This window comes from Durio zibethinus, chromosome 22 (assembly GCF_047325235.1).
Source record: "Durio zibethinus cultivar Kanyao isolate XHJ-2024 chromosome 22, ASM4732523v1, whole genome shotgun sequence".
Lineage (NCBI taxonomy): Eukaryota > Viridiplantae > Streptophyta > Magnoliopsida > Malvales > Malvaceae > Durio > Durio zibethinus.
Genome location: NC_143183.1, coordinates 21,295,210 through 21,315,480, shown reverse-complemented (window position 1 = coordinate 21,315,480; position 20,271 = coordinate 21,295,210). Strand labels below are relative to the sequence as shown.

At 32.2% G+C, this 20,271-nt stretch overlaps 4 protein-coding genes and 1 pseudogene across 7 annotated transcripts; 4 read left to right on the top strand and 1 right to left on the bottom strand.

Annotated features, from left to right (window-relative positions):
- Positions 1–5,835: 5,835 nt before the first annotated feature.
- On the top strand, positions 5,836–10,204 carry LOC111306893 (uncharacterized). Of its 2 annotated transcripts, none has more exons than XM_022904888.2 (7): positions 5,836–5,961; positions 6,066–6,120; positions 6,793–6,908; positions 7,788–7,924; positions 8,205–8,352; positions 8,436–8,592; positions 9,740–10,204. In XM_022904888.2, the coding sequence occupies exons 2-7, from the start codon at positions 6,108–6,110 to the stop codon at positions 9,829–9,831; spliced, it is 663 nt and encodes a 220-aa protein (XP_022760623.1). In that variant the 5' UTR covers positions 5,836–5,961; positions 6,066–6,107; the 3' UTR covers positions 9,832–10,204. The 2 variants fall into 2 exon arrangements, with proteins under 2 accessions (XP_022760623.1, XP_022760624.1); XM_022904889.2 differs by having other exon boundaries at positions 5,840–5,972.
- An 816-nt stretch (positions 10,205–11,020) lies between these two features.
- LOC111306894 (major strawberry allergen Fra a 1-2-like) lies at positions 11,021–12,054 on the top strand. The gene is made up of 2 exons (XM_022904892.2): positions 11,021–11,342; positions 11,502–12,054. The coding sequence occupies exons 1-2, from the start codon at positions 11,159–11,161 to the stop codon at positions 11,798–11,800; spliced, it is 483 nt and encodes a 160-aa protein (XP_022760627.2). The 5' UTR covers positions 11,021–11,158; the 3' UTR covers positions 11,801–12,054.
- A 1,380-nt stretch (positions 12,055–13,434) lies between these two features.
- LOC111306890 (major strawberry allergen Fra a 1-3-like) lies at positions 13,435–14,239 on the top strand. The gene is made up of 2 exons (XM_022904887.2): positions 13,435–13,785; positions 13,876–14,239. The coding sequence occupies exons 1-2, from the start codon at positions 13,602–13,604 to the stop codon at positions 14,172–14,174; spliced, it is 483 nt and encodes a 160-aa protein (XP_022760622.1). The 5' UTR covers positions 13,435–13,601; the 3' UTR covers positions 14,175–14,239.
- Positions 14,240–15,961: 1,722 nt separating this feature from the next.
- On the top strand, positions 15,962–17,838 carry LOC111306889 (uncharacterized). 2 transcript variants are annotated; one of them, XM_022904884.2, is made up of 3 exons: positions 15,962–16,260; positions 16,369–16,453; positions 16,554–17,838. In XM_022904884.2, the coding sequence occupies exons 1-3, from the start codon at positions 16,081–16,083 to the stop codon at positions 17,570–17,572; spliced, it is 1,284 nt and encodes a 427-aa protein (XP_022760619.2). In that variant the 5' UTR covers positions 15,962–16,080; the 3' UTR covers positions 17,573–17,838. The 2 variants fall into 2 exon arrangements, with proteins under 2 accessions (XP_022760619.2, XP_022760620.2); XM_022904885.2 differs by having other exon boundaries at positions 15,964–16,260; positions 16,589–17,838.
- LOC111306891 (uncharacterized) lies at positions 16,313–20,119 on the bottom strand (annotated as a pseudogene). The gene is made up of 6 exons (XR_002692127.2): positions 20,032–20,119; positions 19,760–19,903; positions 19,461–19,607; positions 19,216–19,381; positions 18,765–18,829; positions 16,313–17,690 (listed from the first exon to the last, which is right to left on the bottom strand). The product of XR_002692127.2 is annotated as an uncharacterized LOC111306891 (transcript).
- Between the last annotated feature and the right edge of the window lie 152 nt (positions 20,120–20,271).

Sequence of the window (20,271 nt, the reverse complement as noted above, 5' to 3'; positions counted from 1 at the left end):
TTTACAATTTTTATTTTTTTTTGTCAATTGCCAACTTAAAATTTTGCTAAAAGGTGAAATTCTAAATTAGAAAAGCTGGGTTTCTTTTAGTGCCACTTATTTCTTCATTTCTTTGGTTTTGTGGCATTTTATTTTTCCCCATTTTTCATATGCATCACTTAATTATAAATATTGTCTGAAATTGTGTTTGTTTATTTTTTATTTTGTCTTTTTGCTCCTCTTTTTTTATTAGTTGCTACTATTTTTTATTTATATTAGTAAACGTTGTATAAGTTTACATAGAGTATTTAGTTACGGACTCTATCAGTAAAGAAAAGGAGAATAGAATTAGAAGATTAGAAATGTTACGGTCTGTAAAGTTGAAAAGGTAGCATAATATTCTTGTGAACAGTTTTTTTTCTACTGTTGTACTTTACATTATACTTTTTGAACTTTTCTTTTTGCCAATGTTCTTTTATATAATTTTCCAAAATTCTATACAAGTAATTGTTAATTTTTATATGAATTTTTGGGAAATTGGTAAAATTGGAAAATCTAACTTTTAAGGTGATTTGTCTTCTTTCTTTTTAAGTTAAAAGTATGATTTCTCTTTGTTTTCAAATATTGCAAGATCATGCTAAGAATGCAATATTCCTTATACACCAATTTGATAGGAAATTTTCATTTTTAGTTTTTATGCATTGTATTTTTTTTTTTTGTATATATCCACTATCGTACCTCTTCCATGAAGGAAAGGATTGGATGGGGAATAAAAGTTGAATCTAAATTTTTTCTCTCTCCTTGGTTTCTCTTCTTTTGCCTTGCCAAAATTGACAAAACCAATTTTAAAGGTAAATTCTCTTTATGTTTCTTGATGTTGGAAGTAAAACCTCTATTTGCTTCTAAAAGTTCTGGACATGTTTAGAACATGGTAGTTCATATACATTATCTATGCAAGTTTTATAGGAAAGCTTCATTTTAGATTTTGTCAATTGTGTTTGTAATTTCTTTTTTACCCACTACCTCTTTTATGAAGAAAATGATTGTATAGTGAGTAGAAGTTTGAATTTGAGTTTTTTCCTTTTTTGTTTTTGTTAAATATCTCTTTACCAATTATAGTTGTTGAATTAGGGATAATAATATTGTTTTGAAATATAAACTTTGATTTATTAGCTCAATGGTTGATGTGTTGGTCCTGCTTTTTAAATAATATGGTGTATGCTCAAATTCAAGCATTTTCCCTCTTTTTGGTATTGATTTGTTTTGTCTATTGTCTTTTTTTTATGTCACTTAATTAATGGGACATAGGGTACTTCTATGGGGTTTGCAGAAGATCATATGGAATTCTCTACCAAGAAAAGTAAATAGGAGTTTCAGCCTATTGATGGAATATGTATGACAGCTCAAAACCAATTTAATGGCCTTAGGACCGTGCAACTTAAAGAATGGGTAGTGGGCGAACATGTCAGATAAACAAGAAAAAAGCAATTGTAAATACACCATTGATCGTAACCTGGACATCATCTAGCTTGACGCCATCCAAATACATCATACTTAAAGCATAAGCTATAGCAAGGCAGTTAAGACCAAGTATCTTGAACATTTAAAAGGTAGTCATAAGGGCGTTGTGTCCTTGACGAATTATGTTAGTCATTAGGGCAACTAATGCATGCTTTGCTGCTATGAATAAATTGTTCAATAATCATCTGTAGCTACAAAGTATCTAATTATTCTTCAATTTGGTTCTATCTTCATTTGGATCTTTTTGGCTTTGTCATGATATTGAAGGTCTTGGTTTGTTTTTAATTTTTTGATAACATTTTATGCTATTTTTATCTTAATTATTGCATTGCATGCACTGAAAATTATAATAAATGTTAGAAATTTCAAATTTATTTGTTTATTTTGTTCATAATTTTTATAAAATCCTTATATTTAAAGTATTGATTAGCTCAAGATTATATAATTTTTCTATTTAACATTTAACATTTTCTATTCAATATTACAATTACTCAATAAAATATTTATTAATACAATACAAAAAAGCAATAAAAAAATAAGACAAAGCTGGGCCTTAATTACTAGTAATAATAAAGAAAGTCATTCAAGTAATGAGATTAGTTGATATTTGGATCTTGGTTGTTTTTGCTTAAGATCGAGAGATTGAGAAATGTTTTGCTACGATAAAATTTTAACCATTATTTTTTGCCTCTTAGTTTAGTAGCTAAAGAGACTTTATGAAGACATAGAGGTCTTAATTTCGAGTCAAGATCTCCTATTTTTCCTCTTAATAAGGGTTACACCCACCCTTAAAAAAAAAATTCAACCTTTAATAAGGGCTTACATTAGATATTTTTGTGTCATGATTTGAGGCTGAACTATGGTTGAGAGTAACTCGACTCTGAGAGAAAAAAAAATGGTAAAAACCCTTCAAGAAAAAAAATAATCTCAATAAGAATTGACGAAGGTGAAATAGAAGTGACAACAAGAGCAGCAATTGGTGGGAGAACAAAAGTAAAAGAAAATTGATGAGACTGAGCCCTAAAAGAGGAACAACAAAAGATGAAAGAAGGTTAGTCATAGAAGATGGACCGTCTTAAAAGAGGAGCAAAGGAGGTGGATTCTGTAGGTCGAAATATATCTAAGCACACAATTCCTCAGTGCTCAAGACCCATTCTCCTCTTGCCTAAGATTGTCCTTGTTTTGCTGCTGCCCTTCCTTAGACATCGAATTAAACTAAAAGGCCATTCTCTAGTAATTGCGACCTTTGACAACTGGCAAAATCAAGTCATTGTCATCTTGCCCAAGCTAACATCCTTTAGGTTCTATCTTAAAACTCTCAACCTTCCCAAAACTTAAACTAGAAGACATAGTTAAGACTACCTACCGAAGAAAGTGAAGAAAAGAACAACTTTAAGGCTAAAAAGCTTTAAGATCAGAAAATTTAGATTAGACTGAGAGAAAAGAAAGTAAAAAGTGGAAAACAAAAGCCTCAACTATCCTTTATATACTCATATCATATATTATATGAACAACATAAACCACGCCACATGTCAAAACGAAAAAAAAGATGTCTTTTTGTCTTCTTTCTTTAAATTTTTTCATTCAAATTACCTTTCTTCTCATTTAATGTCATCTAATTGGTCAAATCAGACGAACCCCAAGTTAGACTGGCCAGACCAAACATCTCTCCAGGATAGATTAGACTCCCAATTCATCATTAAAGTTCAAAGTCAGGACTCAAATTCAAACTCTTGAAATAAAACACAAGTCCCACATTGATCAGATGAACTCCAACACTAATCTTGGATCATCCTGAACAATTATCACATCGATGACTTTCAAGTCGACTATACACTCAACTTAAGACATATACGCAAGATTAGACCCCCAAAAGGTTAGACCATGGCTCAAAGCTAGTTGCCATCTAACATCGACCCCCTTTATGATGTCGGCTTTAAAGAATCAAATTTCACGTCATGCCCTTTTGCCTACCTACCCTACACCAGGTGCATTGATCATACATCTTGTTAAAAACCTGTAGCAAACAACCATAGGTAATTCTGACATTTGTACCAACTTGATATGTCAAGTTGGTCAGACACATCCAATGTCACATGAGCTCGGTACTGTCCTTATTGTCCTTTAATAGTCCCTCATCATTTATCTATAAATATGAAGGTGCAGGCAAACATAAAGGCAAGTCTAATCTACCCCCATTTCTCCTTATTGCTCTCTTTCCAACCTTACATATTCTGACTTGTGCATCGGAGTGCAAACACAGTGAACACTTTTTACCTTTGCCTTTAACCATTCTTATCTTTTATCTTTCCAATAATACCCTGAGATCAAAGCTCGATACAAACAATTGTCATGGGTGTAACTTTCACTAAAGAATTCCCTAGTCTGATCCCTGTCGAAACACTATTCAAAGCTTTGGTCTTGGACAATAATGAACTCATTCCTTAGTTCATGCCACAGACAATCAAGAGTATCGAAACAACTGAAAGTGATAGAGGCATCAGTAGCATCAAGAAAATTATTTTGGTTGAAGGCATGAATATTTTCAATTTTTATTTAGGCTTAATCTCTTTTACAAGTAATTTTAAAGGCGAAATCATTATATTTTAGTATACTTGAATTTGCCCTTCTGTGCAGGGTCTTAATTCAAATACTTAAAGCAAAGCATTAATGAGATAGACAAAGAGGCTTTATGAGGATACAGAGATCTTGATTTCGAACCAGGATCTCATCCCCTTTCCTCATTATAAAGGTTATACCTTCCCTTAAACTAAAAAAAAAAAAAAAAAAAAAAATCAACCCTTAATAAGGGCTTACATTAGATATCTTTATGGCATGAAATGAGTGACTATATATGGCGTAACCACATCAAACTTTGTCATAAAAGAGAAAGATTAATTAATGTGATCCACTCTCTCAAATAATATTTACATTAGGAAAGTTCTATTTCCTAAATTTTCTTGCCTTAATAATTATCCACCGAGAATTCAACTCTAATAGTTGGTTTGATAAATGAAAAGGATTAAAGAAAGATTAAAAAGTAATTTGGAGGATGAAGCAAACATAAGTAATCAATTTTGAGAATTCAGATTAATATTAAAGTAAAAAATCTTAAAATTATTGATTTAGCTCGAGTAGTGTAGTTCCTAGTTCAACAATAAAAAGATATATCTAATAAACTTTTGAATTGCGCCAAAGCCTAAATTCAAATAATTATGTTTTAATCGATACATATTTAAAATTATGATTATCTATTTTTATTACATTTTTGTTATATAAATTATTAATGTAATTCTTAATGTGATAGTCCAGAGGTTTGTTAAAGGTTGAGATAAGGGTAAGTGTGACTTGTCACATAGTAAAAAAGTTAGGGAGGACTGAGATTAAAATTTTAAGATACGTTTCAATGTATAAGTCAATAAAATACACGAAAAGAAGAAAAAAATTGAGAGAAAGTAAAATGTAGCTGAAGAAAATAGAAAGTTAATGGTAAATCTGGTATTTATCTAATCTAAAATTACTTTATAAATGATGACATGATTAATTAAATTATCATATATAAATCTTATAAATGTTATAGTCAAAACTATTTTTGACGTGATCATTAAAATATCACATAAATAATAAGTTGAGTTTAAACTTCAAACTTAACCAAAGCTTGGCTTAACTTCTTCAATTAATTATATGATGTTACAAATTGAAACTGATATCTTAGTTAATAGCATGGAAAAATTAAATGTAAATCTCAATTAATGAAAATTGAATAAGAGATTATCTTCTTCCATTATAAAAGAGATTAAGGTGACAATTCTCATGCAATTTATACAAATTGACATCAACACGAAATATATAAAAAGGGAAATAACTCTTTAATTTATAATTTAAAATTTCAAGTTATCATTTGAATGATAATAAAAAAAATTAGTAAACTCTATTTGTCTTTTTTTTTATTCATCTTTTTTTTAGAATATTCCAAAATTATGTGTTATTTTCTTTTTTGAACATTTAAATTTTTTATTTTTTATATTTTAAAATTATATTTTAAATTTTTTATTTTTTAACATTAAAAATATAAAATTTTAATTTTTATAAAAAATTAAATTTTAATAATAAATACATTAAAATAAAAAAATTTTAAACCCCATAAAAATTAATACATATCAAACGGGGATGGAGGAAATGCAATTTTTCAAAAAAATAGAAGAATTAGAAAAAAAAATGATATTAGTAAAGAATCTAAAGTTAGGGTATTTAAGTAAATTTACGTTAATAAAAGGAACGACGTGAAATTAAAATTAAACAATATATATATATATATATATATATATAAACCCTAAATATTTCATCTTCCTTGAAAGTTAGTGCTTTTGCGTCTGAACTGAGGAAAAAAAAAAAGAAAAAGCAATCCGGATTTACTCAACAGCCCCCACAACAATAAGATTTTTTCTTTTTTCAAGTCAAGTAATTTCTTCGTGGCTTTCTTGTTAATTTTTCTCTTCTTCTCTAACTTTTTTTTATATAAAGGAATAAATTTTTTGTTTTGTTTTTAATTTTGTGGTATTTAGGATTGTTCTTCAATTCGTGGAATTTCGATAAGTGAAGAGTAGATGGAGGACTGGGGTAATTTTATTTTTTGCCCAAATTTGATAACTTATTTGTTGTTTTAGTATGGCTTTGATTGATAAGTAATAGTCAAATTTCCTTTTTTTCTGTTTTATTATGTATGAACTTGCTTGTGGAAGCCTTCTTTTGATAAGAGCTTAAAAATAATTGGCTTGATTCAAAGTTAGGGTTTTTCTTTGTTTTTGCTTTCGTTTTTATGGGGTTTAGGTGTTTCAAAAGCTGACTGCTTTAAGTTGGGTTTATTGGGAATCAAATTATGGTGTTGCCAGGTGGAATGGATTAGATTATGGAGAATTTTAGTGGCTTTTCTTTTTTAGTTTTTTAAAAAACTCCTTGTGGTGGGATTAGTAATTCAATTGCAGGGACGTTCTAGTGTTTGTGCTAAAATTGAGCTCAAGCCATTGCCTGATGGTAGCCCCATAGTCTTGTCTAGGAGGTTTTAAGTGTAATGATGCCCACATTTCCTTAAAGCGGCTTCAATTCAATTTATCTTTCATCTGCTTTTAAGTTGTTAATAAGTACTAAATCTATGGTTTGTTATAGTAATTTTCGATCTTAATTGAAGAACCTATGACATTATGTTCTTTTCTTTATGTTGATCCGTTGCATGTCCTCTTTTCATTTTCTTGTCCTTTCTTTTTATCATGAAGTCGTATGCTATTGTTGCAGAGGATGAGATTCCACCACTCATTACAAAGGAGCAACCTAAAAGCAAATGGGATGATGAAGATGTTGATGATTCTGATGTCAAGGAATCATGGGAGGATGAAGATGAAACCCCCCAGGTATAATGATTTCGTTATAATTTGGTATTTGTTCTGTTTATGAGTAATATTTTAATGTCAGGGCTCTTTAGTGTCTATTAATGTTTATGCTGCCTTTAAAAATCTATACCGTAAAATCTATGCTAAATGTTAATCTTAGTAACAAATTAATACTACCTAAACATAGGCTGAAGATCTGGTTACAAGTGTTGTGTGTTAGCGTATGGGTTTTCAAGTGTACTTTTGAAAGTTATTAGCTCTTTTGGATTACAAGTAATATCCTGATTTGATATTGATACATGCATCCCAGGTGATTATTGGATGTATGAATAGTAGTATCTAACCTTGAATTACCAAACAAAGTTATAACTTGGATTTGGTTTTGCAAACTTTATTAAGATGAACATCATTCTCTATGTCATAAGAATTTCTTCTCATGGTTTGTTACCATCCTGCTGCATTAGTTACGCAATCTGATTGATGATTTAGAATGATGGTACTTGGAAGACAGAAACCTGGCCTCAATTCTTAGTGGATAGAGTGTTTAGTAGAGCAGTATTTTCATCTAAACTTGTATTTCTTTTTACTACTGGCATAACAATTGCTTGGAGACTAATTAGAGTATCTCTTGTAACATGGTTAATTGCCTTTCCTACTGAATAAACCAACAGAGAAAAGTAAGAGCAGTTTAACTTGAAAATAGACAGTACTATACTGTTTTCGTGGAAGCTCTGTTGTTATGAAGTCATCTGCAAAAATTACTTATTTCATATCTAAGTTGTTTTCTATGGACATTCTATGCAAAGAAAGTTGTTGTAGGCAAGTTATTTGTGTTGAATATCTGATAAAGAGTAAAACTGTGTGCTTGTGTTGATGTGTTGTTTCCTTGATTGGTATCAGCAACCTGTAGCGAAAGCTCCTGAAGAGAAGGCCCCCAAGAAAGCTGCATCAAAAGCCACTGAAAAGAAAGCGAAAACTATTGAAGTAGCTAAAGAAGAGCCCCTTGATCCTGTGGCCGAGAAACTTCACCGACAAAGGTAGAAATTTAGTATTTTTTAGCTTCTACAGTGATGACACTAAGAAACTTCCTTGTTCATTTACAGTGGGAGTTAATGCATAATAAATTGCTAGAGCTTAACTTAGCTCACCTAAGTTTGGAACTACTTCTTTGTAGTTCATTTTCTAAATTAACTGAAGCCATATTATTTTTCTCTGCCTATCCACATGCTTGGATCTCAGAATTGTTATGGCACTATATTTTACTTGTATATGTCTGCAAAATTGATTTGTTATTCTGGCATTTGCTTTCTATCATAGGCTTGTGGAAGAAGCTGATTACAGGTCCACTACTGAACTTTTTGCCAAGAAAGGTGATGACAAGACTCTTGATAATTTTATTCCGAAATCTGAAAGTGACTTTGCAGAATATGCTGAGCTTATTTCTCATAAGCTTCGGCCATATGAGGTGAGTTTGTTATTTTTTTCTTCCCTGTCTTGGCTATATATCAAGAAAGTTCTTACATTGCCTGAATACATCCTTTGATGCAGAAAAGTTACCATTATATTACTCTACTCAAGGATGTGATGAGATTATCAATGACTTCTTTGAAAGCAGCTGATGCGAAAGATATTGCATCTTCAATCACAGCAATTGCAAATGAAAAGCTAAAAGCAGAGAAAGAAGCCACAAGTAAAAAGAAGACAGGTAAAATATCTGCAGCTCCTTTTTTTATCCTTGTGTCCCATGTTATATATATATACACCTTAGTCAGAAAAGAAAATAGAAACACTTGGTGGTTCAATTTTCCACTTAATTGAGAATTTTAAATCTATCGTGGGAAGAAAAATGACATCCACTCTATTTTTAAAGGAAGAGCATATTGACTATAATTAAGCAGAATTACTTACATATGTAATTGAGCATTATGCTTATACAGTAGGTAAACGTGCTCCCTTACATAATTTCAAAGTAGGGAAATTTCGTATGTTGTTAAAGGTCCTCCACATGATGGCAATTACCCCCTTCAGGCAACAAAGTCTGTCTAGAAAGTTGTAGGTGCAAAAGCCTATAAGTCTTTGTTCTTTGAAATCCTTAGGCTTAGGCAGTTAGGCTTGCTTTGTCCAACTCGACAGGTTGGGGTTGACCTATGATGGTTGGTTTACTGTGGGTTTTAGATCTGAAACAGTTTTGGACATTAGATAATAGGCATGCGGATCTTTGTCTTTTCTTTTATTTCCACTGCTGTTTCAGATGCTGGTCAGCCAATCTTTCATACTCTAAATGGTCATTTATCGCACTTTGGCCAAACCCAAAATGAAGTGACCATTAAATTTAACCCTAAATTTGGTTTACTGTGGGTTTTAGATATGAAAAAGTTATGGACAAATAAGATGATTAAGAGGCATATAAATCCTTATCTTTTCTTTTATTTCCACTGCTGTTTGATATATACAGCTTGCTGGTCAGCCAATCTTTCATACTCTAAATGGTCATTTACCATTGGCCAAAAAAAAAAAATGGTCATTTACCACACTTCGGCCAAACCCACACTGAAGTAACCATTAAATTTAACCCCAAGCCTAGAGTTCATGTGGCCCTTTCCAAATGTCCTATGATACCTCCTTTTGCAAAGGTCTTAGACTCTTAGTTATAAATAACTCCTCCCAATACAGGCTATCTGTTGGAGCGCCACTTACTTTTCCAATATAGACAAGCTATGTGTTTGACTAACTCAACTCTTTATTTTTTACCAACCTGTTCTGATTAAATAGCTTCTTAATTTCATGTTATACTCGTAATCAACTTTGAATACTGCAATTCAGTAACTGTTTTTTGACTTTTTTTTTTTCAGGTGGCAAGAAAAAACAGCTCCATGTTGATAAACCAGATGATGACATGGTTGTTAATGCTTATGATGATTTGAATGAATACGACTTTATGTGATTCGTTTGGGCAAATGCCACCTTGTTCTTGTGTTTGAAATAGGGATCCTGTGTTGACTGCAGCAGCAATGTAGAGTTGGATCCAGCGGCTCTTTTCTTTTTTCTTTTCTTTTTCCAATTCTTGGAGATATTTAGTTGCCTGGTGAACAGTCATAATATGGAGAATAGTTTCACATGAACCATAAAATTAAACTTCAAAAGCAAAGTCTTCTAGATGGTTTTGGGCGGTTTCAGTGTGTTACCTTAAAAATTCAAATGATGTTTTGCATAAGTTTGAGAACTGTTTCTATTGTAAGAATATACAATTATACTATTTGTTTGTGCATTATGAGAACTAGTTGTTTCCCATGATTTAATAAGATTTTTTTATAAAACATTATTCTGGGAAAAGAATGGCTTTCTTTCATTGCCAAATGAAACAGGACATTAGAATGGCAGATTATTGCCGTCTATTATGATATTCAACTAGGCACTGGCTTAAAAATTATTAAGTTGAATCCAATAGGCTAAATATAGATGCCATTGATTGAAAGAATCAGGGAACTTGCCATCCATGAGATGGTTGATTGAAGAGGATAAAGTACTGCCAAAAAATAATGGCAAAATAATCAGATTCCTATGGATTGGTATATGCTCTAACTATAAGACAAAATTGCCAATTCAATCTCCCAGGAATTTCAACAGGAATGTTCCAATACATAGAATAAAAAAAGGTACTGTTAGTCTGTTACTAAGCATACTGTGTCTTGTCTTAATCTTGCATAAAATTTTCTACTAAAACAGAAACAAATAAATAAAACAATTTCCATAGAAATTATCGAAGTGTTGTACTCGAGCATTTGGTTTAATTGTTTGATTTTTTTATTCTCAAAGAATTCAAAAAATTATGGGAAACCTATTAATTTAGTGATCTTATTAATTATGTTGTAAAGATTCTTGCATTTGTCGTTAGTACAAAATGTTTTGGATCTTTGATTCTACAACTTAGTAATTGGCATTTGTAGCAAATGAATATATTCAGTTATTAATAAAGACATGGGGCTACTTTCTGACTCTCTAGTGGTTGATTTTGGTCATCAAAATAGATCCATAATTTTGTTCTATGCATTTGTACTAACATAATTTCCTGGTGTTTTAGTTCACTCACAATCTCATGTCTTTGGAAACTCAACCTTGAAAATGACGTATAAAGAAACAATTTCTGGGATAATATATCTTTGAACTTGAATCTATAAATTCATCCTGCTTGAACTAATGGCAATCACCTCTACAAGTTTTCAGAAAACCCCAAATAGAGCTTAGCCATCTCCTTTTTGCTGATATATCCAATGGGTGTCACCACTTACAGTGATGAGTTCACTTCCCCAATCCCTCCAGCCAGGCTATTCAAAGCCTTGATTGTTGATTCTCACAATCTCATCCCCAAACTCATGCCATTGGCCGTTAAGAGCATTGAAATTACTGAAGGTGATGGAGGAGCTGGAAGCATCAGGCAGATCAACTTTGCTGAAGGTGAAATAAGCTACAATTATACACACTGTCCATATTTGTCTATAGAATTCCTAGTGCTAACAATACTTTTATATAAAAATCCATTAATTATCGGATTGAAACGTTTGATAGAATGCTAAATTTTTAGTTTCAATCCTGATTAACATATATATTATGCAGGTAGCCAAGTTAAGTGCATGAGGAACCAGATCGATGAGCTCGATGAAAAGAATTTTTCATACAAATACAGTTTGATTGAAGGAGATGGATTAATGGATAAGCTGGATAAAATTACGTACGAGGCTAAGTTTGAGCCAACAGCAGATGGTGGTAGCAAAAACAAGATGACAAGCACTTACTACACCAAGGGTGATTTTGTGCTTACTGAAGAGGAAATCAAGGCTGGCAAGGAAAAAGCCTTGGCTATGTACAAAATTGTGGAAGGCTATCTCATTCAGAACCCTGATGCTTATGCTTAATTGAACTCTGATATTTATGTGTGTTATGCTCATGGGGTCTTCAATGGTTGCTGTGTTACTCTACTCTAGCTTTTAGCTTGGGTCTGGCTATAGTTGCCTTATTAATAAAATTTGAAACCCAACACAATTCTTGGTGTGGGTTTAGTTGTATTGTTTTCTTCCTTCAATGTACAAGGACACATATATTGTTGCCCATCTTGTTTGAATGTGATAAAATAAAGAATATTATGCAAGGAAATAAATTACTTCCATCCATGATCTTTAAATTTTATTTTTGCCTCCATTTCCATCTCTAATTACTTAATTATACCATTTGGATTTTCAATATTTTAAAATGGTTTCATTTTGATTGTTTTGTCATATTTTTCATTAATAATTGAGAAAAATGTCCATATGACATGCCAAGGTGATATCCACATGACATGTCATGTAAGCTTACTAAAACATGGAATAAAGATTAGACATGTCCAGGGTAGAATAATCTATCTAAATTAGAAAGTCTTTGATATTTAAGATGATTTGAGTAAAAATATTAAGGTCAAAAAATGAATTCTAAAAAAAAAAATAAATCCATTTAAGAAATGGACCAAGCCTAATTAGCTTCAACATCTAAGGCTCAAATTTGACCTAATTCAAATCACTTTTTCAATTATATAATCTTATATTTTATTTTATATTTATATATATTATATAATTTATATCATATAAAGGATAAAAATATATAACATTACAATGTAAACATTAAAAATTATGTTAAAGTTATTCATCTTTTAAAACTTAAAAGAAAAAGTGAAATTATTAAAGATAAAATAACAAATAATATGTTTTTATTTTTTTAATTTAAAAAATAATAATAATTTAAACTGACCTGAATTGTATCATTTAAAAATCTAAATGAGATTGAATAAAATGTAAGCATAAATTATTAAGTCGTTTAAGTTTAAACAAACATGTATAATGTTAATAGCATGCCTAAGCATGTCAAAATCCATCTCTTTTCAAATCATGAACACCTTTACAAAAAATCAAAATAGAACTATTTTAAAAGGTTAAAAATGCAAGTGAACATTTTCAAAGGTTAAAGACTAAAGTAAAATAAAATAAAGTTAGAGAACACGAATGAAATTTAATCCAAAAATAATAATAACTTGAATAATATTGTGTATATCATTAATTTTTTCAAGGATTAGTATAATATTGATTTGCTTCTATCATCAACTGGGAAATAGATAAAGGATTTTGTAGGCTAATCTAAAAAAAATTTATACAGTTTTGTCTTATAAAACATGCATCACAATTTTAAATTTAAATTTATAGATATATATATATATATATATCATTACATATAATACTCTTAATCTCATATTAAAAAATTATGTAAAATAATATAATATATATATATATAAAAATTTAAATTCAAATCTATGAGATATTTTTCATAAAATAAAATCGTAAAATTTTTTAATTAAAAAAAATATATTTCACGTATTAAATGCAAGTTTTCACGTAATAAATGTTCACAATTTCTCAATATGAAATTAATGTGTTACAGTATTAATAATGGACTACAGCCCTCATGTGTTGAACAAATCAACATTTAATACTTTGAATATAGACTTCAAAAGCTTCGTGCCAAACCAGCCACAATTTTTTTATTGACCAACTGTTCAAATAAGCTTCACTTTCCCATCTTGAGAAGATATTTTCACATTAAAACCTTAGTTCATTTTCCCATCTTCACAATTTTATGATCTATAGCACATCTCTTGATTTTGCAAGTTGTTAGCAGAAAAAAGAAAACATGGGTATTATTAAGATCAATCAAACATTCAGAAGCCAAGTGACTCCTGCCAGGATGTTCAAGGCCTTGATCCTTGACTCTCATAACCTCGGCCCGAAGCTCATGTTTTCATCCATCAAAAGTATTGAGTTCATTGAAGGGGATGGAGATGTTGGTAGCATCAAACAGATCAACTTCACTGAAGGTCAGTGCCCAATTGTTCATCTTTTGTCATGTTAAGTTTATTCCTTCATAAATAACGAAGATTAAATCTTTGGTTCTGATTGTGTTGCAGCTAGCCCTTTTAAATATGTGAAACATCGGATCGATGAGCTTGACAAGGAGAAATTCATGTGCAAATATACTTTGATTGAAGGCGATGCGTTGACGGACAAACTTGAGTTTATCAGCTATGAGGTCAAATTTGAAGCATATGGTTATGGAGGCTGCATCTGTAAGATGACAAGTGAATACAAAGCTAAAGAAGGTATAGAGATAAAACAAGAAGATATTGAGCTTGGAAAGGATAGAGCTATTGGCATGTATGAAGTTATAGAAGCATACCTTATGGCACATCCTCATGCCTATACTTAAAGATATGTAATTTTTTCAATAAATGACTTTAATCAAACTATCCAAGGCAAATATTTTGGTGGGGATATGATTTATAGTTCAACAATCTAAGTTTCAATATGATTGTCTGAGTTCTTCATTATCAGCAAAACTGATCAAACATAAGCATATGATATCATACATGTTTTTCATCCCCTTGGTGATATCCAGAACTAAAAATGACCCTATTTTGATAGGTGAAAATTTTGGTATCCCGAGCTTCAAAGCCTGTAATTTGTCTTGGATCATAGATATATTTTCGTTCGATCATATTCGATTTATTTACAACAATACTCTTGGTTTCGATTGGAGTTGAAACCTGAAAACTATAACGGTTTGAATTCTGCATCGTGGGAAATGATCAAGCTGCATCTTCTCCCCTCTTTCCTCCCTATTTATTTTTCTTTTACTCTCTCCTTGGATGTGTTGACAGAATGATTTACTGATTTCCCAAAACGACCTCAAAACCCCATATGAGAGAGGGAGTTGCTACCAGTGGGATCTCTTCAGTTAAGCCAATAGAGCTTGTTTACTGTAGCAAGCATATTTGCTTCTCTGGTTGGTCTCTAAAGCACTCTATCCACATGATGGTTATCACATCTCAATTCACAAAAGTACTATGAAATGATCGTCCTCCAGAAAAGAAACATATGGGTGTTGTCTGATTAATTTGATTCTAAATTTGACTTGCTTCTAGGAGTACTCCAGTTGTCCACGAAGGATGACACTTGCTGACCTGTAAGATTAGAGCTTGTTAAGATGAGTTAGCAACAAGTTTGAAGCAGACATTTGGCAGGTACTGGCAGCCCAAGAAATAGTAAAAAATTGGTCCATCTTAAATTGGAATATGTTGAAAAGTCCTCAAATACTGGCGGGGGTCAATATCCCAGAGCATCAAGCAATTCTATGCTTGATTCTCCTGTTGAAAGACAAGTTATAATTACCAACGGAAAATGATTTCTTGACATCTTGAAATCTTGAAAAACTGCAAAAGCACTTTGCTTGTAATATAACTCAACCGATTTCCTATAAGAGACATAATCTTACATCTCCTATACTAAATACATTATTTTGTACAATATTAAAATTATCTTTAAAAAAATTAAAAATTAGACATTCAAAAACATCACGAATTTGAATTTTAAAAATAAATTTTTTATAAAAATATAAAAAAAAAAAAGAATACGTACAAAAAATCTTTACCTCAACTCTCATAAAACAAAGAATCTTGTATATCGAAATTTACTTTTCTATGTATGCAAAACTTAAAATATCCTAATTCTATTATCGAAAACACGTTAAGGCTCTTCAATTTAATCCCCTCTAGTCATTTGAGAAACCTAACAAAAATAGTACTCTAAAAGTGTGGATTTATTGTTTGTCATCAAATAAACTTTATCAGCTAGAGCTCTTGGGGCAACCCTAGTGAGGAATTTGGCTTTCAATCTCCATCAGCCTTTATGACAAAAATGGAAGGCAAGGCTTCTATTAAACAATTTCCTGTCATTTTATCTGCTATACGTAGCGATATTTTACTTGTGACAGAAGGATTCCTTGAGAGTGAATATCCATGCACCTAAAAAAGCTACTTTGATAGTTTTGACTGATGAAACCATGAATTGGCAAAATGATCTAGCTAGCTCTATCATCTGTTCACACACTTTAATTCTTTTCTATGGTCGGTTTTGGATATCCTAACTGGCATCGCACGTACATACCTCAATTATGGAAGTCTTGATGGTCATCCAAGCTAAAGCAAATTCCTTTTGACTCAACCTTTTTTTCGAGGTCACATAAAAAAAACCACATCCCTTAATAACCCTTTGAAGCCTCTAGCTTAGCAGCAAAGACTGCCTCTCCCTCTCACCCAGAAAGAGAGATTCCTTGCATGCCCTGCCCCACATCTTTTGCCTATCAAATATTCCTTATTACTCGTGTACAAATAAAATTGACCTATTCATTCTTCCTTCATACTCTCCACCATTTCCATCTCATCATACAGAGCATAATCTACTCCTGGTTTCTCCATTTCCCTATCCTTCTAGGCCTCATGGTACCGGATTTAGAGGTAAGATTTTGATAGTACACATGCATGATGCATCAATACAACATCAACTACATTTCAACAATCCGAAGACCGAACTAACCATCTTTTTTTCTCATCAAATATATGCAGAAACCTCGAGTCACAGAGATAAATGTCCGAATGGACTGCAATGGCTGTGTACAGAAGATCAAGAAGGCGTTACATGGCATTCACGGTATGCAATAAAGTAGTTAAGGGTAGCATACATTCTGTTTCGTCCAGTTTTCTAGCCATTGCTTGAATCCTATTTTTGAGTTAATTCATATTCTCTACAGGTATATATGAAGTTTATCTTGATATTGCTCAACAGAAATTGACGATAATAGGCTGGGCGGATCCAGAAAGAATAGTTAAAGCAATTAGAAAAACTAGGAAGATTGCAACAATCTGTTCCCATTCAGAACCAACAGAAGCTGCTGCACAGCCAACGGAACAACCGCCTGAAGGTGGTTCAGCACGTCCAGAGGCAGCAAATCCTCCTCCATCTGAAGCTCCCCCAGCTGAAGCTAAGCCACAACCTCAATCACAACCTGAAGTAGCCCCACCTGCAGAGCCACCAAAAGATCAACCACCACCAGAGAAACCACAATCAAAGCCAGCACCAACACCTGCTGCTACTGACGCCAATGCCAACCAGCAACCATCACAACCTTCTGGACCAAAAGATGTCGGAGAAGTTCATGAAATATGCCACCATCCACCTGATCATGGACAGAGATATGGCTACGTTCACAGCTATGGAGGGCCCTGGAGCAGACGGTACCCCAATAGCCAAGGCAATTTCTATCCTGAACCACTAAGCAGACACCCTAATAGCCAAATTTTCCACCATGAACCACCTCAACCTGCCTTCGCAACTCACAGCTATAACACATACAAGCCACCACCATATGTAACAGAATATGAATATGTTCATTCACCACCACGGTTCACGCATTACAGTAGGATTGATCACTACAATGAAGACTATCACAACAATTACAGCAGTGGCAGCAGCAGCAATTTCTATCCTGAACCACTAAGCCGACACCCCAATAGCCAAGTTTTCCACCATGAACCACCTCAACCTGCCTTTGTAACTCATAGCTACAACACATACAAGCGCTCACCATATGTAACAGAATATGAATATGTTCATTCACCACCACGGTACATGCATTACAGTAGGATTGATCACTACAACGAAGATTATCACAACAATTACAGCAGTGGCAGCAGCAGCAGCAGTAGCAGCAACGGAAATATTACATCAATATTTAGTGATGAAAATCCCAACGCTTGTAGAATAATGTAGATAGTTTAGCAAGGAAAATATGATCAAAAGGGACTCTTTCTTTTGCCTCCAGGAGGGAGAAAGTCAGTAAAGAATAAATTATGAAGAACTATAGAATCTTGAGGCGGCAATGTTTTTCCTAAGAGCATGTACAAAAAAACAAAAAAAAAAAGCAAATGTTAGGGAGAGGAATAGATTCTATGCTTGTAAGTGCTGGAAGAATCAATTCTGCAATCCACTTTTGAGAGAGGTTTTATATGCTATCAAGGTAGACATTTCTTGTAAAATGAATGTGCTAAAGATATTGTTATATTCTAATTCTATAATCAAATTTCTCAGACACCCAACCAACCATCCAATTTTGCCAGGGTATTGATATTGTTTCTCAACTCTCTTTCCATGAAAACTAGATGGTTTGGCTCACAACTCTCACCCACTGGTCTAGTTTATGCATTCTTGGACCCAAAAAAATAAATACTCTAAATAAGCCATTTGAACATTAATACATATAAGGAGTTTAAACTTAAAATCATTTAAAATTGATTGTTCATAAATAAAAGGGTAGGAGAAACTGATGAATCAAAACCATAAAATTTTTAATGATTTCGACAGAATCAAGATTTTTAAAAACTAATTTTGCCTCTAATCAAAATTTGAGGGATATCTCTACAAAAATCATTCGAATTAATAAAGTTTAGGGCTGTCATTTCCAACTGACAAATTCAATCAATCAATTTACTTGAATGAATTGGGAAATTTTAGGGCTCCAAACTGACTTAAAGCCTTAGCAAGCAGTTTATTAAAAGATTGTTTTACTTTTATAAATAAAAAAAATAGAAAATTTCTTTTGGCTAAGAATTACAACAATAGTATACTCCTATTCACATAAAGCTGTAAGTCAGTGAGGATGCTAAAACTCATAAAAGAAAACAAATTTTTGATGCTAGAACAAATTAATTTGTACCCAGAAACAATCAGAGGCTTATGAATAATACTAGTACTAAACTATATTTCCAAGGATCAAAGAACAGGATGAATAAAAACAAGGAAAAAAGGGCAGCACAAAATTGTGGACAACTATGGCTGGATTAGATACTTGCCACAGCTGGACCATGGAAACTTGACTCTCAGAGTAACCATATTAGCAGCTCCACAAAATAACTAAAACAGAGTGATAGAAAGTTGAATGCTGAAGGCCAGCAGTCCCACACACCTTAAGACTATGCCCCCTTTGTTTTAAATCCACTTCAAAGCTAACACTACTCTGCAACTTTGGATCTGTGACACACAATAGAAAACAATAAGCAGCCCTAAAAAGTATATATTTATGTAATGAAACAATTAAATGAGGCAGCAAAACATAATGCCATCTACCAAACTACCCTAAGACTACAAAGTATCAATAACGCAAATTACAACAAGAGTTTTCCTATTACATGCAATAAATTTTCAACTACAGAATAAAGCGGTTTCTTATCAACAGCTTTGTGCCATATAAAGCTATTAACAACCTAAAGTCAGTAATTCTACTCAAGATAAGAGAATCCTTAAATAACAAAAGGATAAAAGTGACTTGAAATTCATATTAACATCTTCAACAATTAATTCAGTGAACAACCTACAAATTATCCCATAATTAGTAACAAAACATAGATTACTGTTACCTCTTGCCATGAAAGGCAGTTAATTATCATCATCGCTACTTATTTGGTATTCATCTTCTTCCCTGTAAATAACTTCATCTACATTGTCAACATCTTCATCTTCACTTTGATCCATTCGCTGGTCACTTGCAGAGACTCAACTTTTATTCTGAGCTGCCTTGTCAATCTGTTTTCAGAAAATCAGCAATGCAATCAAATACAGACAGCAAATATTTAATCAAAGTCAAGACATTAAGTTTACCAACCTGCGCTGTTATTAGCTGTAGTCACCCAGATAATTGTAGCAAAGACTGAATAGCCAACCCTCTAGATCTAGTATTGCCGCAAAAGAAAAGAGACCTCATGAATCATCATAAATACAATTATTCACTCAATAACATATGCTGAACCACCTACAAGGGTAAGCTACCAACAATAAGAAATTTCCTTTGGCACTTTAAGCAACTAATTTAAATTTTTTGTCCAAAAGTTACTTCGTCATAGAAGAAAATTCCACTCATTTAAATTCTGCAAAAGCATTTTATTATTATATTAAAAGACAGACCTTTTTGTCAAAAGAAACCCACTTGATACATTTGTAATCAATCGAAAGATGCCCTCTTTCTGCCGTAGCATATATGTTTGTTGCCTCACTTGATAAAATGTCAGCAAATTCAGTTTGAATTTGACCCTTCAAAGTGTCCCAAATCTAACAAGACATAAAAATAATTAAAAAAAAAAAAAACAGCATTATTATTCACATTGAAACATAAAATGCAACCAATTTTTCTCGAAATTGTCATTAAACAATTACAAACTTGGAATGATTTTAGCTACCTTGATACGACCATCTCCAACTAATAGAAAAGGAGTCCAAAGAAGGACTATACGCTTTCAAGATATCTCTAACATTCGGCGATCCCATAACCTGAAATAGCAAAAGGCAAACTACATTAGAATAAGCAAAAGTACAAGTTTTCGAATTCCAAGCTCAAAAGAGAGAAACCCCAGAATCACAAAGCTTTAGTTCAAGACATAGCAGGAGAGAAGGATAAGGAAAACCCAGATAAGAAATTA

Coding starts and splice junctions, on each gene's coding strand:
- LOC111306893 (XM_022904888.2), top strand. Junction 8,353..8,435: donor ATAAGCTTCGGCCATATGAG/GTGAGTTTGTTA, acceptor CCTTTGATGCAG/AAAAGTTACCATTATATTAC. Junction 8,593..9,739: donor CACAAGTAAAAAGAAGACAG/GTAAAATATCTG, acceptor TTTTTTTTTCAG/GTGGCAAGAAAAAACAGCTC.
- LOC111306894 (XM_022904892.2), top strand. CDS start 11,159: ATGGGTGTCACCACTTACAGTGATGAGTTCACTTCCCCAATCCCTCCA. Junction 11,343..11,501: donor GCAGATCAACTTTGCTGAAG/GTGAAATAAGCT, acceptor TATATTATGCAG/GTAGCCAAGTTAAGTGCATG.
- LOC111306890 (XM_022904887.2), top strand. CDS start 13,602: ATGGGTATTATTAAGATCAATCAAACATTCAGAAGCCAAGTGACTCCT. Junction 13,786..13,875: donor ACAGATCAACTTCACTGAAG/GTCAGTGCCCAA, acceptor ATTGTGTTGCAG/CTAGCCCTTTTAAATATGTG.
- LOC111306889 (XM_022904884.2), top strand. CDS start 16,081: ATGCCCTGCCCCACATCTTTTGCCTATCAAATATTCCTTATTACTCGT. Junction 16,261..16,368: donor TCATGGTACCGGATTTAGAG/GTAAGATTTTGA, acceptor AAATATATGCAG/AAACCTCGAGTCACAGAGAT. Junction 16,454..16,553: donor GGCGTTACATGGCATTCACG/GTATGCAATAAA, acceptor TATTCTCTACAG/GTATATATGAAGTTTATCTT.